At 43.9% G+C, this 16,048-nt stretch overlaps 1 protein-coding gene and 1 pseudogene across 1 annotated transcript; one reads left to right on the top strand and one right to left on the bottom strand.

Moving 5' to 3' along the window:
- Window positions 1-4,389: 4,389 nt before the first annotated feature.
- LOC103287921 (high mobility group protein B2-like) lies at window positions 4,390-5,134 on the bottom strand (annotated as a pseudogene).
- A 3,975-nt stretch (window positions 5,135-9,109) lies between these two features.
- On the top strand, window positions 9,110-9,727 carry LOC103288003 (RNA-binding motif protein, X-linked 2-like). Its single transcript, XM_054723437.1, has one exon. The coding sequence runs from the start codon at window positions 9,197-9,199 to the stop codon at window positions 9,575-9,577; it is 381 nt and encodes a 126-aa protein (XP_054579412.1). The 5' UTR covers window positions 9,110-9,196; the 3' UTR covers window positions 9,578-9,727.
- The last annotated feature ends 6,321 nt before the right edge of the window (window positions 9,728-16,048 follow it).

Here is a 16,048-nt window from a genome sequence, read left to right on the forward strand (position 1 = left end):
ACACTGTTTTGGAATTAGAAAACAGAGTTATGTTCCAAATGCTATCTAAACAAAAATACCAATCTTAGCTGTACTCCAGGATTGTGGCAGCCTTGAAAATTTGCTTCTCTGGTCCCTTACTTAGGGGAGACTAATTAATTGACAGCTCTCCCTGCTGTCAACTATAAATGGAATGATGAGTGGCCCAAGAAGAAAATGTATACTGATCCCTAGCAGTGGCATGGATGGAAAAGGACTAGAAAATTAGACAAAGCAGTCTAGGAAAGGAAATATTTTAACGTTTATCATTTCTTAGACAGAAGTTGCATAAGTGATAGTAGTTCCTAACTTCTCTAAGTTTTTATTAGTACACTAGAGGCCCTGTGCACAAAATTCGTGCATGGGTGCAGTCCCTAGGCCTGGCCGGCAATCGAAGTGTGAGCGTCTGGCATGGAAGGGCAGATCTCAGCTGACCTCTGGGCCCTGGGCAGCACCTGGGCCCCCAAATCCGCGTGCTCCCCCCTCCGCCTGAGTCATCGGGACCCTGCCTGGCTCCCTCAGCACCTGGGAGCCTGGCGGCGGCCCCGCCCCCTTCCCCCCTCCCCCCCCCCCCTCTGCTGCTGCCACTGGTTGCCATCTGTGGGACAATTGGCAGAGTGATCAGGCCCCGCTCACACCTGCATTGGCCTGGCGCCACCCGCTCGCCTGCTACATCATCCCACCACGGTCCCACTCTTGTTGGGGCCCATTGGAGCTGACAGCACTTCCACTGCCGCCCGCTGCCAGCGCCGTGTTGCCAATGCCCGCCATGTTCCATGCCACCCCTGGTGGTCAGTGCTCATCTTAGCAAGTGGTCGAACTCCAGGTTGAGGGGACAATTTGCATATTAGGCTTTTATTATATAGGATTATATTAGAACACCAGACAAAATATTCAAAGCACCACTTTGTCTTTGTAAAAATGACACTCATACTGATAAACATATTTATGACAACCATTGGCTATGGGATAATTTTTTTTTATTGGTCTTGACATAGCCTTTCCAGCTCCCTTTAGGAGACCTATACAAATCATTCTCCATTTGTACAATTTTATTCTGAAATACTATTAGTATTTTTTTATTGTTGACACTATTACAGATGTCCCTCATTTTTACCCCTTTACCCGCCTCCACTCAGCCTTCTCCATCCCTAGCTCTGGACTTCACCACACTTGTCTGTGTCCATGGGCTATGCATATATGTTCTTTGGCTAATCTCTTCACCTTCTTTCATCAGTCCTCCAAATTCCCTTCCCCTCTAAACCCTGGCAGTCTGTTCCATGTATCCATGCCTCTGGTTCTATTTTGTTCATCAGTTTATTTTGTTCATTAGATTCCACATATAAGTGACATTATATGATATTTGTCTTTCCCTGTCTGGCTTATTTTGCTTAGCATAATACTTTCCAGGTCCATCATGCTGTCACAAAGTGTAAGAGAGCTTTCTCTTTTAGAGCTGCATAGTGTTCCATTGTGTAAATGTACCACAGCTTTTTTATCCACTCATCTACTGGTGGGCATTTGGGTTATTTCCAGATCTTAGCTATTGTAAATAATACTACTGTGAACATAGGGATGCATGCATTCTTTCTGATTGGTGTTTCAGGATAGTATCTATTTTTAACCAGACAACTGAGGCAGATTATACAGTCAGAAGATCTAGAACGCCAACTCAGACTGAGCTGCCAAGTCAGTGTTCTAATGTCTGAATCATGTCACCTCCCTGCAAAGTTCCGACTATCGCATGGGAAAGCAGCATCTCCAGAATTCCAAATAGGATGAGTTTAGGGAATGAGAGCCTGGTTTACATGGAAATGAACTTATGGCTTGAAAACATGTTTATGGGTCAAGCCATAGTAATTAAAGAAGAACCAACTGCATTGTCCAAGAACAGAAGACAGACTTGGGGTATCATGGGAGAAAGAGGAGGTGGCTAGAACTCCTCAAATCATACCTTGGCATAGTCTCTCAAGGAATTTTGGAGGCATGGCCTCCCAAACGTAGCTATCCCTAGGATTTAGCCTGTTTTGAATCTTTCCATAGTGAAATTTGGCAATTTTAGTTCTCCGAAAATTGTAAGGTTTATGACATAACTTTTAGTCCTTCCTCAGCCACATTAAGACTCCAAAAGCTATAGCTCCAAATAGTTAATGTCATTTATTTATAACCTCCAGTGTTTAGAGATAATCTAATTGACAGAGTGATCTACGTGGATAAACAGATAATGGGCCTTCTACATCCTTCCTGCTCTCTAAACCATACCAGCAGTCTTCCAACCATCAAAATGGGGATGCAGTTATAGGTATGATAAAGAAGGAAAAACAAAAGTTACACTCTTGAACCAATGAAGTTATTATATTACATAATATGACAAATTGTCAATGAAGTAGGGAGTCTTGATATTGCATATCTGTAAGACAATCAAAGACCTTATGAATTAAAACATGTTGAACTTTGGTTTCCATAAAAAATTCAGACCTGGAGTCCATTTGGTTATACAGTCAGAAGATAACCATAGATTTAACTGTAACTGGCTAGCAATAAAGGATTGAAGAGAAGTTTTTAAAATATAGGATTCCTTGATTTATTTTGGCTAAGTATCTGCAGAGCCTGCTGTGATGGCTTTATAGTCTTCTTCCATTCTGATCAACACATCTAATGAAACTAGTCTCCCTACAAGGACAATTATTAAAACAAAACACGTACTTTAGTTACATTATCCCTTTTGAGTAGCATTGCTGTCAATCCAACCTAGATTCAATAAATTAAGAAGTGCCTGGCCGCTGTGGCTCAGTGGTTGAGTGTCAACCCATAAACCAGGAGGTCACAGTCTGATTCCCAGTCAGGGCACATACCTGGGTTGCAGGCTTGATCCCCAGTTAGGGACTTGCAGGAGGCAGTTGATCAATGATTCTCTCTCATCATTGATGTTTCTATGTCTCTCTCTCCCGCTCCCTTCCTCTCTCTGAAATCAATAAAAACTGTATTAAAATATTTTTAAATAAACTACTTAAGAAGCAAATGTGTCACATTAAAAACTGAGTACTTGAAGTACTAATGCACAGTACTTATTCTGCAGAAGAACATTTAGTGCAATAATTATACTTTAATTCTTGATAACACCAACCTATCGTTCTGCAATTGTAATTCTTTTATTAGTCACCTATTATTGTAATGAATATAAAATTTATATTTTCCCCTTTTGTTCTGATTATGTTTATAAAAATGTAGTTTTATGTCTATTAAGTCTAATAGAATTTGGCTTTTATTTTTTCTGATAGTTCATTTTACAGTATTTTATAAGATGTTGGGCCATGACAGTTTAGAAACAAATTGGTTCTACACCAGATAGTCTGACATGCACCAGTCTGGGCCACTCCAGCCTACTAAACTCATTTGATAAAAATGATTACCACCTAGAAAGTTAACCATTTTTCTCCTGTCATCTCATTCGCCCCAGGTCCTAAAATTTCCACCTAAAAATAGGAAAATATTATTGGGGGGTGGGGTATGTTTTTTGGAGACCTATCAGAAGCTCGTGTTCAGGGTCCCAACCAGCTCAAAATGTCCAGTTCTACCCATTCTCAAATATCTTGAGCAAATGAGAACAAAGCAACTAGCCTTTGGTGGGCAAAATGGAGGAATAAATAGTGTTGATAAATATCAACCCCAAAAGTATCAACCTGGGATAAGAAACAATCTGGAAAGTATCAGTCTGGACAAGGAAAGGCCCCAACAAGGAAGACCATGTCACATACAAATCAAAGCAAAGGCCACAGGGAGATGACCGAGGCCCTAGGTCCGAGGGGGTCTACTGTCATGGCCTCATGTTTGAGAAACCTTGGTCTCTGTTCAGGGATTAAACGCACAGGGTCTTGCTATTTGAGCATTTTAGGGCACTACCACTAATTAGAGCTTTAAACACATCTTCCAACAGAGGGCACTTAGTAACCGTACAAAAAGAGGAAAGCTTTAAGTTAAAAAACCATGACTACTTTTTTTTTTAATATACATAATTTTATTACAAAATTTTTTTAAAAAAAACAAAATGCAACAGTCTAGAAAACCCAAAATTTACTATTGATACTAATTCCTATGAGTTTGCTGTGCTACCATACACAAAAAAATTAAAGAAACCATTAAATATTTAGAAACATTTAACATCAGAAGCCTTAAAATCTAATTGTATGTAGTAGCCCCTCAAAAAGCTACAACCTGCATTTTTTTTATAAAAGTATTTTCTCTACAAAGAATCTTATCAGCTATACAAAAATCTGTACAGTTTTTATACTGAAGCTAATATTGAGCTGCACTTGAATTCACATTCTTAGCAAAACAATTGCCTAAGAGCACACACACATACTCCGCACACATCATTACAGGACAGCCTTTATTCTTCATCTTCATCCTCTTCTTCATCATCATCATCTTCCTCTTCCTCCTCCTCCTCATCTTCTGGTTCGTTTTTCTTCTTTGAGCCAGTTGGCCTGCCAGGGCCCTTCTTTCCCACTTCACTTTTGCCCTTGGCACGGTATGCAGCAATATCCTTTTCATATTTCTCCTTTAGCTTAGCTGCTTTATGTTCATATGGTTGCTTATCTTTGGCTGATTGTTCAGGCCACATTTCACCCAATTTTTTTGCAGTATCCCCAATGGATAAACCAGGGTGTTCACTTTTGATCTTTGGGCGATGTTCAGAGCAAAACAGGAAGAAGGCAGATGGAGGCCTTTTAGGAGCACTGGGATCTTTTTTCTTTCCTTTCTTGTCCTTTGGGGAGAACATAATTTTTCATCTCCCGGTCATAGCGAGCTTTGTCACTCTTTGCCATATCTTCGAACTCTGACTTTTCCTTTGCAGACATGGTCTTCATCTCTCCGAACATTTCTTGGAGAATTCAGAAAAATTGACGGAAGAGTCGGGGTGTTTCTTCTTGTGCTCTTCCCGGCAGGTTTGCACGAAGAAGGCGTACGAGGACATCTTGCCCCGCGGCTTTTTAGGGTCTCCTTTACCCATGATGACAGACGGCGTCCACCTGGTGGTAGGTTTTCCTCAGAGTCCCGCCGAGAGGCCGGGTCCGACCGAGATGCTCCCTCGCTGGGCTCCAGCGTGAACTGGTTTATCCCCATGATTACTTTTACTAATTTGCCTGAAGTTTGGGGCTGAAAGTGTGAATACAGCCACTTTTAAGAGGGATTTGCTTTACCACAGAGAGAAATATTTTTAGTTGGAGTGCACTAGAAGATACTTGTTCTCCACTTCATACAGTCTTCCAGAGGGAAGGTGAGGCATGGCTGTTTTCTGAGCTGGTTAGAAACAGTCACCCAGGCCCTCCTAATTAGGACAAGTCACTCAGCATAGTTGTGGAACTTCCTCATATTCAGAGCCTAATGTCTCAAACTACCTTGTAGAGTTTGACACTATTTGTGTCTCATCACCCAGTCCCAGGACTTAGCCTCTAACAGATACCAGAGACTGATTCAGAAAGAAGGGAGTCAACGGGAGGAACCCATCTTAGAATATGGCAGCTACTTAAATTGGTGAGTTTAATATGGCAGAATTGCTGAGAATAAAGTCAAAACACAAATTTCAACTCATGCTACATCAATTTGTGGTTATTAATGCATGTTTTACCAACTTATTAATAATCTCTGAAGTGAAGGGGAAGTTATTGTTGTGAGAAAAAAGCAAAGGTTACTTGTTGTGTTGTTGTGTGTGTTTTTAAAGAGAAATGTAAGCTTAAGATTGCCCCAAAACTTTGTTTTTCTGGCTTATCCCCTTCTTCCCCTCTGCTGTTTGGCAATTGGGAGAATCCAAAGTCACTCATGAATTTAAGGCATATTATTCCACCATATTCTTTAATAAGTACCTAATTAATGTTACCTAATTCTTTATTATGTCATTATTAATTTACCCAAGTTCTACCTTTCCAATATTAGGCCAGAGTAGATACTTCGGTTCATGCTGTGTTGAGGTTTATTAGAAAGGCATTACAAAGAGAGCTATATGATTGTTACTTGGGAAAAAAGACAAACTAACCAGGAATAGAGCCAGCAACTGGAATATTGAGATAAATTAAAGAAGGCAACAGACTGGAAGTCCATATGCAGACATAGAACAATCTTAATAGGACTGAAGTGGGAAGAGTTGAAAATGCAAGCTAGGAAGGAAGACAGGTCATTGAGTGAAACAACTGGGTTATTTAGGAAAACAAAGTGCAAGGTGTTAACCACCCTTTCATAAGGAAGTAGAATAAAAGCAATGAACAGTAAGGTGAGTCAGGGGATGAGGGAGGCGTTTCCATAAACATCCCATCACATCTGCATGCAGTAGAACTAGCATCTGGCTTTGGAAGGCGACCTGGGGTTCAAAAATCCCAGTACCTCTTACAAGGGAGACTTAAAATAGACTTAGCTTCTACGCATCACCTATAAAAGTTGATTGCTACCTAGGAGTGATTAGTTGAGATTAATTTATCTGACATTGGGCCAGTATTTGAGTGCTTTCTTAGTCAGTGGAAGTAGAAACTGCTGTAATACCTCAGAGTAAGATTTCCACATCAATTCTAGTTTATCAGGTGAAAGGTGCTGATTGCTTCACTGAATCAGGTATTCTGTTAAGTGAACCTAGATTTTACTATTAAATAGGAGAATTAAGTACATGCATGCGTTAATCATGTATGACAAGCAGCAGCCTTTAACTGTGTTTTTTTTCATTATTATTATTATTATTATTATTATTATTATTATTATTCAAACATCCCAGAGACCTACTGCATGGAGTTAAGCCACATAAAGAGGAAACAAGAGCAAGATATTGGCACCCCGGGGAGCACCTTTCCCTTCCCCCTTGCTATCCCCCACAGGCATGACTCTCCTCAATTCTAAAGGACCCCACAAGACTGGCAATCAGGGGAGCAATGGGAAGCAGCAGCTCATCCCAGGCCAACCTCCTGAATCTGTCCCCCTTGTCTCCGATTCTCCAGTAAGCTGGCAGCAGCCTCACCTTGGCTCACCTCTTTCCCACACTGTTTCTAGAGAGCCAAACCAGCCCCCGTCTAGTCTCTCTCCTGTTGCTGCTTCTATCCTCAGCCCTTCCTTGTTTCACTGTCTCCAGCTTTAATGAACGTACTCTCAAAATAATTTTTTTAAAAAAGGAAGGTATGTTCCAAATTATTATGACTTTTATGTCTATTTGGTCATTTAGTCTGACGCAAACATGCATGACTAAGCTTATGACACTTAACCAGTCATCTTGCCACACCAAAAGCTTCCGTTCGCATAATGGTAGGAGCTCCCTGTTACCCACGGGTGACATTTGAGTCAGTGTATGAGAGACAAGTAAACATATCGGACTTTGTGATACAGGAAATGACTATTGTTCCCCTAAAACATTTAGTTTCCTGCTCAGCAAGGTAGGAATGACATCTACCTCATTATGTCTGGTTTGGGTTTATTTTAGAGATTTGGTTTGATACCTAACCCTTAACTACAATATTAAGCATTAAGTGAAACATTTACTCTATAGTCGCGCTATAAAAAGCCATTGTAAGGGCAGTTTAATTTACACAAAGACAACTTAGGAAATTGTTTGTTTTAGGTTGAGAGACTGAGAAAGTTAAGGTTGACTTAACCTCCTGGCCTCAGAATTTTTTTCTTTATGAAGTGATGAAACCGCCTCATAAGGCAGTTACTACTAAGGAATAAATCAACCAGTACACATAAATCATTCAGAGCAATGGTATAAAGGCTTAGCTACTGTTGCTACTGTTCCTGGTCCACATCCACCCATTTTAAATAGTCATGACCCTAATCTACTGTTCACATAACCGTCACCATGGTCCTACCTCTTTGAGCAAGAACATGTATGTAGACTGAAAGTGCTTATGACATAAGGAAAGGGGGAACCAGAATATTCAATATCCACTAGAGATTACAGCAACGTGGTAAAAATGGATTAAGGATTGGGGACAGAACGCAAACATAAATGGTCCAGAGAGGTGAGGGGAAAGTGGTATAAAGTTAGGCAAGAAAAGCAGCCAGTGTGAACACAAAAATGGAACTAGAAGAATTTTAAAGAGACCCCGAACAGGGTGTTTTTCTTTTCTTTTCAATATATTTGTTATTGATTTCAGGCCAGTGTGAACACAAAAATGGAACTAGAAGAATTTTAAAGAGACCCCGAACAGGGTGTTTTTCTTTTCTTTTCAATATATTTGTTATTGATTTCAGGCCAGTGTGAACACAAAAATGGAACTAGAAGAATTTTAAAGAGACCCCGAACAGGGTGTTTTTCTTTTCTTTTCAATATATTTGTTATTGATTTCAGGCAGGGGAGAGGGGGAGAGAGAGAGAGAGAGAGAGAGAGAGACATCAATAATGAGAGAAAATCGTCAATCGGCTGCCTCCTGCACGCCCCACACCGGGGATGGAGCCCACAACCCCAGCATTTGCCCTTGACCAGAACTGAACCAGGGACCCTGCAGTCCACAGCGCCATCCGCTGAGCCAAACCAGCCAGGGCAAGGATGCTTTTTACGAAGATCTCTGGAGCCAGGCCTCCTTGCCAGCGGGAGGCCTCCTTGCCAGGCCACCGCGCTCCCAGCCAGTGCCCAGCGACTCGGTGAGGCTGGGGTGTAGGGCCCAGGCCACAAGCACCTGCGCCCCAAGGACGGTGCCTGCCCTTGTTCCCCCTGGACTGGGAGCCTCTCCCACGCAGGACCTCTATTTATTAACATTCGAACTCAGAGCTTGTCACGGATTAAACCTGGCAACGTGTCTACGCGTGGGGAAGGAGGCCACGCCCTGCCACGCCCACCTCCCTGAAGGATTACAGGTTCCGGTGACGAAGTAAAAAAGCGACAGTTACCTCCCATCCCCGCATCCACCTTCGCCCGTCGACGCCGCAGTGTTTCATGGGAAAGTAGTTCCCGGGATGGTCGTGGGCCCGGCAAACTGAGCCCAGACTGACCTTCCCAGCAAGCAGCGCGCCGGCCGGCCCGGAAACGGAAGCCAGTGGGCGGAGGAAGAAGAGGGTGTTGTGCGGCCGCGGGACCCTCCGCTGCCGCCATTTTCTTCGGCTTCAGGCCCCTGGACGTCCGTTGAGGGCTGTCGGGCCTGGGCGAGGCCTGGGTGCGGCTCCGGAAGAGAAAGGTTTGTTGAAGAAATCCCACCCCGCGGAGATGAACCCTTTAACTAAAGTCAAGCTGATCCAGGAGCTGAATGACCGTGAGGCCCAGCTCGGCGCGGCCCAGGAGGTGTCCTGGCACTCCCAGTACAAAGACAGCGCCTGGATCTTCCTGGGCGGTCTTCCTTATGAACTGACCGAAGGGGACATCATCTGTGTGTTCTCACAATACGGGGAGGTCGTGAACATCCACCTGGTGCGGGACAAGAAGACGGGGAGATCCAAAGGGTTCTGTTTCCTCTGCTATGAAGACCAGAGGAGCACCATTTTGGCCGTGGACAATTTTAATGGGATCAGGATCAAAGGGAGAACGATCCGAGTGGATCACGTGTCTCATTATCGGGCCCCTAAGGACTCAGGAGAAGTGGGTATGTGACCAAAGAGGTCCAGGATATGGCTGTGGCGCTCAAACCCCTTCACTGAATTCACCTGGGGGCTCTGAAGATGACAAACCCACCAAAACACACACACACAGACACAGAAAATAAAACAAGAGGACTGATCTGGAAGTACCCGCAGAGCAGCCAGCCTCCTCTTCAACTCCCAGAAGCAAGACAATAATGGAAAAGGATGACCCCTGCTCTAAAAAGCACAGCAGCAAACACTCACAGCTGGTAAGAGGATTGATTCTAAGGAGAACTGCTTTGATAAACCAGTTGTGATAAGGAAGAGAGCAAGAGACTGGCACCAGGTTTCTTGTAGAAGAAGCACCTCCTTCTGGATAATAAAGGAGGAAAGGGAAGGAGAATGGGGTCGGATGCATTATTGGGGCAAATTTAAGAGGAAGACTGGCTGAGGACTAGAAAGAAAGAATTGGAGGAAGAGATAAACCTAATGGAAATTTTTCAAGTGAAATTATGGGTATTCTGTGTGGTAAGATAACTTCCTATGTATTACATATCCAAAGTATGAATGAAAAAATAAAGCATGATAAGTTCAATGTGAATGGATTTCTTGTGTAAATTAATAAAGGGATTGTGAGTTGACCTCAAGATTGGTACTGACTGGGCTGCCAAACACAAGGGTCTGAGAAGAAAGACACGTTTTTTAGTTACACAGACAAGAAACTGGGGTTCAGAGAGGTAAAGTGACTTGAGTGAAAGGCATCTATAATAATAAAAGCCTAAGCGACCATCGCAACCGAATGGACGACTGAACAGGCTGCATGGGACAACTAGGCCAGCAGGGGTGTTAGTGAGGGACTACCAAACCACTGAACAAGCAGGCTGCGTGGGGTGACCAGGACCACGGGGGACGGGAGGGGGCAGTTGGGGGCGGCCAGACCAGCAGGTTGGGGGGCAGTGAGGGGCAACCAGGCTGGCGGGGAGGGGGGCAGTTGGGGGTGACCAGGCTGTAGGGGGGGCAGTAAGGGGTGACCAGGCTGTAGGGGGGGCAGTAAGGGGTGACCAGGCTGGCAGAGGGGGGCAGTGAGGGGCGACCAAGCTGGTGGTCGGGGGCAGTTAGGGGCGACGAGGCCAGCAGGGGAGGGTAGTTGGGGGCGACTTAGGCTGGTGGGGGGGGAAGTTGGGGGTGACCAGGCCAGCAGGGGGGGCAGTTAGGGGTGATCACGCAGGCAGGTAGGTGAGCAGTTAGGAACCAGTGGTCCCAGATTGTAAGGGGAATGTCCGACTGCCAGTTTAGGCCCGATCCTGACCAGGCCAGCAGGGGGTTAGTGAGGGGTGACCAAATGACTGAGCAGCAGGCTGCATGGGGCAACCTGGCCAGCAGGGGGGCACTTGGGGGCGACCAGGCCAGTAAAGGGGGGCGGCGGGCAGTGAGGGGCAACCAAACAACTGAGCAGCAGGCTGCATGGGGTGACCAGGCCAGCAGGTGGTGGGTAGTGAGGCCTGGGGATTGGGCCTAAACCAGCAGTTGGACATCCCTCGAAGGGTCCCGGATTGGAGAGGGTGCAGGCTGGGCTGAGGGGGCCCCACCCCCAAACTATGCACGAATTTCGTGCATCAGGCCTCTAGTAGTGTTATAAGAAACAGGGCAGGCCCTGGCTGGTTTGGTTCAGTGGATAGAGCATCAGCCTGCAGACTGAAGGGTCCCGGGTTCGATTCTGGTCAAGGGCACGTACCTCATGCAGGAGGCAACCAATGTATGTCTCTCACATCAATGTTTCTCTTTCTCTCTGTCTCCCTCTCCCACTCTCTCTAAAAAGCAATGCAAAAATATCCTCAAGTGAGGATTAAAACAAAAAAGAAACGGCAGGATTCAAAACCTACTCAAGCTGCCTCCTTTCATTATGCCTCTGACATGGCAGAGGATAGGTGGGCGTGTAAGAAGACATACCTCCCTGAATATAGAAACAATGCCACATAATTTTTATATTATAAGTATTATATGTAAATATTAATATAAGAGCTAGAATTTATGGAATATATACTAGTAGTGTGCCAATGGATTTATGTGAGTTAACTTACCTAACAAGACTAACCCAAGAAAGCTTCTATTACTCTCTTACTTTACAGACGAGGAAATAGATTAGAAAGATGAAGTAACTTTCCGAAAATGCACAGTTAGAATTCAGAATTCAAGCTCAGGCAACCTATATTTCTGGATCATCTCAGCAGCTAGTCTGAATACATTAACTCATTTTAAGCATTGAACAAGGAAGCATTTATACCTTTTTATAATAAAAACCTGCAAATTGCGATATTTTTTTTTGAAGTTGGGTTGCTACCAGCAACAAAATACTCTAGATTTGTGATCACACGTCTCCCTTGATTTTCAGCCCCAATTCCCACTGTCTTGGGTACCACAATAGCCGCTGCCAGTTGTACTGGTATTTTTCACATTTTCTCTTTGAAATGAGACTAGCAGTGGCAGCTTTGGAATCCCACAGCGTTTCCTCAGAACACCATATGTTAGAAGAGGCCCCCTGCAATGATCCTGGCAGCAGCGCGTCCGGCACTTGATCCTCTCTGTAGGCCTCCTTCAGGTCCTGGAGCTCAGAAAAGGGGGGCAGGGGGCAGGGGGGGGGATTCTTTCAAAAGAGAAGAGGAAGAGGAAGCATTGTTATTCTCTGTGGCGCCTGTTCCTAACAGTAATATCAATGGGCACTTAGATTTTGATGGTAATGTTACTTCATTCAATAGGAGTGATGGTCTGCCTTTATCTGGAATGTTCTTGATGAGCACCATGGTCAAAGATGCTGCTTTGACATTTCTTGGACTTCTTAAAACACTTTATCTATAGATATGAAAGCATTTGCTAACATTGTCATTACATTTGACATCGCCTGTAAGTTTTGAGAAGGTATTATTACTTCCACTTTATAGACAGTAAGAAAATGCCACATCGAAAAGTAAGTGACTTACCTAAGTCATAAGTCAGTGTCAAAACTGGAACCAATATCCAGTGTTTCTGACTCCAGATGAGATTAATTCATCTCCTAAAAATATCCTGTTTTTCCTTTCCATATGTCCAACGCCGCTATGACCTACAGAATAAATACCAGTCCTTTAATAAGAACCAGTATCTAGTAAATACCTAATAAATATCTAATAAGTACCAAGTCTCTCATGATGCTACATGTTTCTGTAGGGTAAAAAATCAGAACCAACCTTCCATTACATCTCTATAGACAAGTGGGCAAAAGCATTTGCTTTTATCTTTAAAAGAGAAGATCTTGAATCTCAGACTCATCACTTGATAACTATGAATTTGGGGGTTTATTCCTTCACATCCCTGAGTTTTAGTTTTCTCTAAGATGGTAGATGCTGCTAGTTGCTGGCCCAATATTTACTCCCCTTTCTTTTTTCTACCAGAAATCTGACTTGGTTCAGAGCATCAATGTGCCAAGTAGAAACTCTTGCTTCCCCAGATTCCCTCACAGGTCGGGGTGCCCACCACCCATGTGACGAAGTTCTGGGCAATGAGTCATAAATAGGGTTTTTGCAAAGCTTTGCTTCCCTCAGTAAGTGCTCTCCCTCTTCTTCCTACTTGGCCCCACTTTCCTTTTTCTTCAACACTTGAATGCTCATTTCCACATATATTCCCATTACGTTATGTCTTGGATAAAATAATTACCTGACTAGTGAAATGAGAATTCTTCTTCCTTCAATACCAACCAAAGATACATTTCTAAATACCCTCCTCAGCACCTTCTGACACAGCCTGCTGAATCCAAGGCTTACTTGAAAAACTGGGGTTTTTATTTATTAGTCTTTTTCAGAACTTCTCAAATTTTGAAGAATAAGTAATACCATGTTCAGATGATCCAGACCCAGTTTCCTTACCTCTCTTCCTTGTCTTAGTCCTTGAGGTGTTCAGCATCATCTCTACAAAAGTATAAACAAAGGAAACGACAGAGTATCTTCTCTTTGTCCTTCAGATCCGCTCTTGGCTCTTCTCACTGTGTTTTCTACCCAGGAAACAGAATTGATGGACCACATCAAGGAAGCTCTCTGGCTGTTGATTGGGCCAATGGGGAGCCCTTCAAGAGACCAGAGGGAAGGAGGGGTGTGATGTTGGCATATTTATTCCCCCGGTTCCCACCCGCAGGTGAGCTATGCTCCCTGAACCAAAGTCACAAATCCTCTCTCTAGTTTTCTACACAGCTCTCCCCTTTGGGGTTCCATTAAGTATATCCTCCTTTTATCTCTTTGGGCCTAATTTGGTTACAGCTTTGTTGTTTCTAGCTCTGACTCACTACACTATCCCTTGTGCTTTCCCTACATCCCAGCTTCGCCTTTGAAAATCGTCCTCTTATTAAATCCTCTTTAAATTATCCTAATTTCACTGTGTCAGCTGATGATGAGTGATACAGATGAGAAAATCCAAACAGTCCATTTTCACTTATTCATATTGCTCCTCAGATTTCTCAAGTGTCCAGGGCTCACACTCTGAGGGGACAGATATCCAGAATTCCTTCTACCGCAGCCCAGCAATACAGTATTCTCCACGTGGTCTCCATTCTCACCCATACTTTTTAAATATATTTTTATTGATTTCAGAGAGGAAGAGAGAGGGAAAGAGAGATAGAAACATCAATGATGATAGAGAATCATTGATTGGCTGCCTCTTGCACGCCCCCTACTGGGGATCAGGCCTGCAACCCAGGCATGTGCCCTTGACTGTAATCGAACCTGGGACCTTTCAGTCCACAGGCTGATGCTCTATCAATTGAGCCAAACTGGGTAGGGCTCACCCATACTTTCTTCAATCATGTTTAAAGCTTAACTATTCTGGCCCTAGACAGTGTGGCTCAGTTGGTTGAGCATCATCCTATGCACCAAAAGGTCACTGGTTTGATTCTGGTCAGGGCATGTTTCAGGTTCATTCCCCCTTGGAATATGTATGGGAGATACCAATGGGTGTTTCTCTCTCTCGCTCTCCCTTACTCTCTCTCTAAAAATAATAAAAACATTTTTTTAAATTAACTATTCTGTATCTTTTTCCCATGACTCTATCTCCCAATGTGACAATTAACAAATGTGCTCATAGGTGCTAGTACATTAATGAAGAAGGCTGACACAATGTTTAATAGTCTTCTATAAGAAAAGGTTGCATCCACTAGTCATCTCCCTGGACACTGCTCATTGACTTTCATAGTCTATAGAACTCATTATTGTCCCACCGACTATAATTAATCAAACCTGAAGATTCACCTAAGAAGTACAAGCTTTGCTTCATTGTTTCACTGCAGAAAAACCAATCAAATAGGTTACAAATGTCAGGTGTTTTTTGTTTTTTTAAATGTTGTTGCTAACTAAGACTTATAACCTTAGTTTATGCTGGCGTTTGAATAAATGCAAAACCTCTTGATAAGATTGTAAACCACAAGCTCAGGAAGGACACTGAGTGAATACACACCATCCTTTTCCAGGTTTAGTCTTTAGCCTTTCAGACTTGAACACTATTTTCTAAGTGTACTCAGTGGATACCAAAATAACAAGAAATCCTATATAATAAAGAGGGAATATGCTAATTGACCCTCACACCGCCACAAAGATGGTAGCACCACAGCCAATAAGGAGGGAATATGCTAATTGCTGCCCCGCCCTCAAAGATGGTGGTGCCCACAGCCAATAAGGAGGGAATATGCTAATTGACTGCCACACCCTCAAAGGTGGTGGCGCCCACAGCCACAAGATGGCAGTGCCCAGTCCCCTCAGGCCCGCCGGGGCAGCAGGTGCACAGCACAGCCGGGCCTGCCCCCAGGTGGGTCCGGCTGCTCCACGCACCTGCCTCCGGAGTCCCCCAGTTCCCTCACCCCCCAGCCGCCCAGGGCCGGCCCGAGGTGCAGGCAAGCCTCAGATGGTGGCTGCCCAGCCGCCCAGGGCTCAGGTAACCAGGACCGGCCAAGGCTTGTGCTTCCAGCAGTGGCAGCAGCAGAAGTGTGATAGGGGCGCCTCCCACCCCTGAGGGCTCCCGGACTACGAAAGGGGGCAGGCTGGGCTGAGGGACCCCCCCTTTCAGTGCATGAATTTTCATGCATCGGGCTTCTGGTTGATATATAAAACAAAATGCCAACTGTCTAGTTTACATAAGATATATTAGGTGGGAATTTTTATATATATGCTGTAAGTTATGGGAACCAGGCAATGGGTGTATCAGTTAATTTCAAGTAACAGGAAAACAAACCAATGGATTAAACCAGAACAGTATTGATGTTTTATTCAACAAGAAGAGAAAGCAGTCTTATCATTGTCGTCAAGGAACTATATCCTTTAGCATGTTTGCTCATGGCCTCCTGCTAACAAGACGTCTACCACCCCAGACATCAATGCTGCATTCAAAATCAGAAAACAAATAACTGGTTGGGGAGGGAAGAATACTTTCTTTTACAAAGCCTTGTCTTTTACCTGGTTAGCTTCCCAGAAGCCCAGCTGACCAGAAG

This window comes from Eptesicus fuscus, chromosome 2, assembly GCF_027574615.1.
Source record: "Eptesicus fuscus isolate TK198812 chromosome 2, DD_ASM_mEF_20220401, whole genome shotgun sequence".
Lineage (NCBI taxonomy): Eukaryota > Metazoa > Chordata > Mammalia > Chiroptera > Vespertilionidae > Eptesicus > Eptesicus fuscus.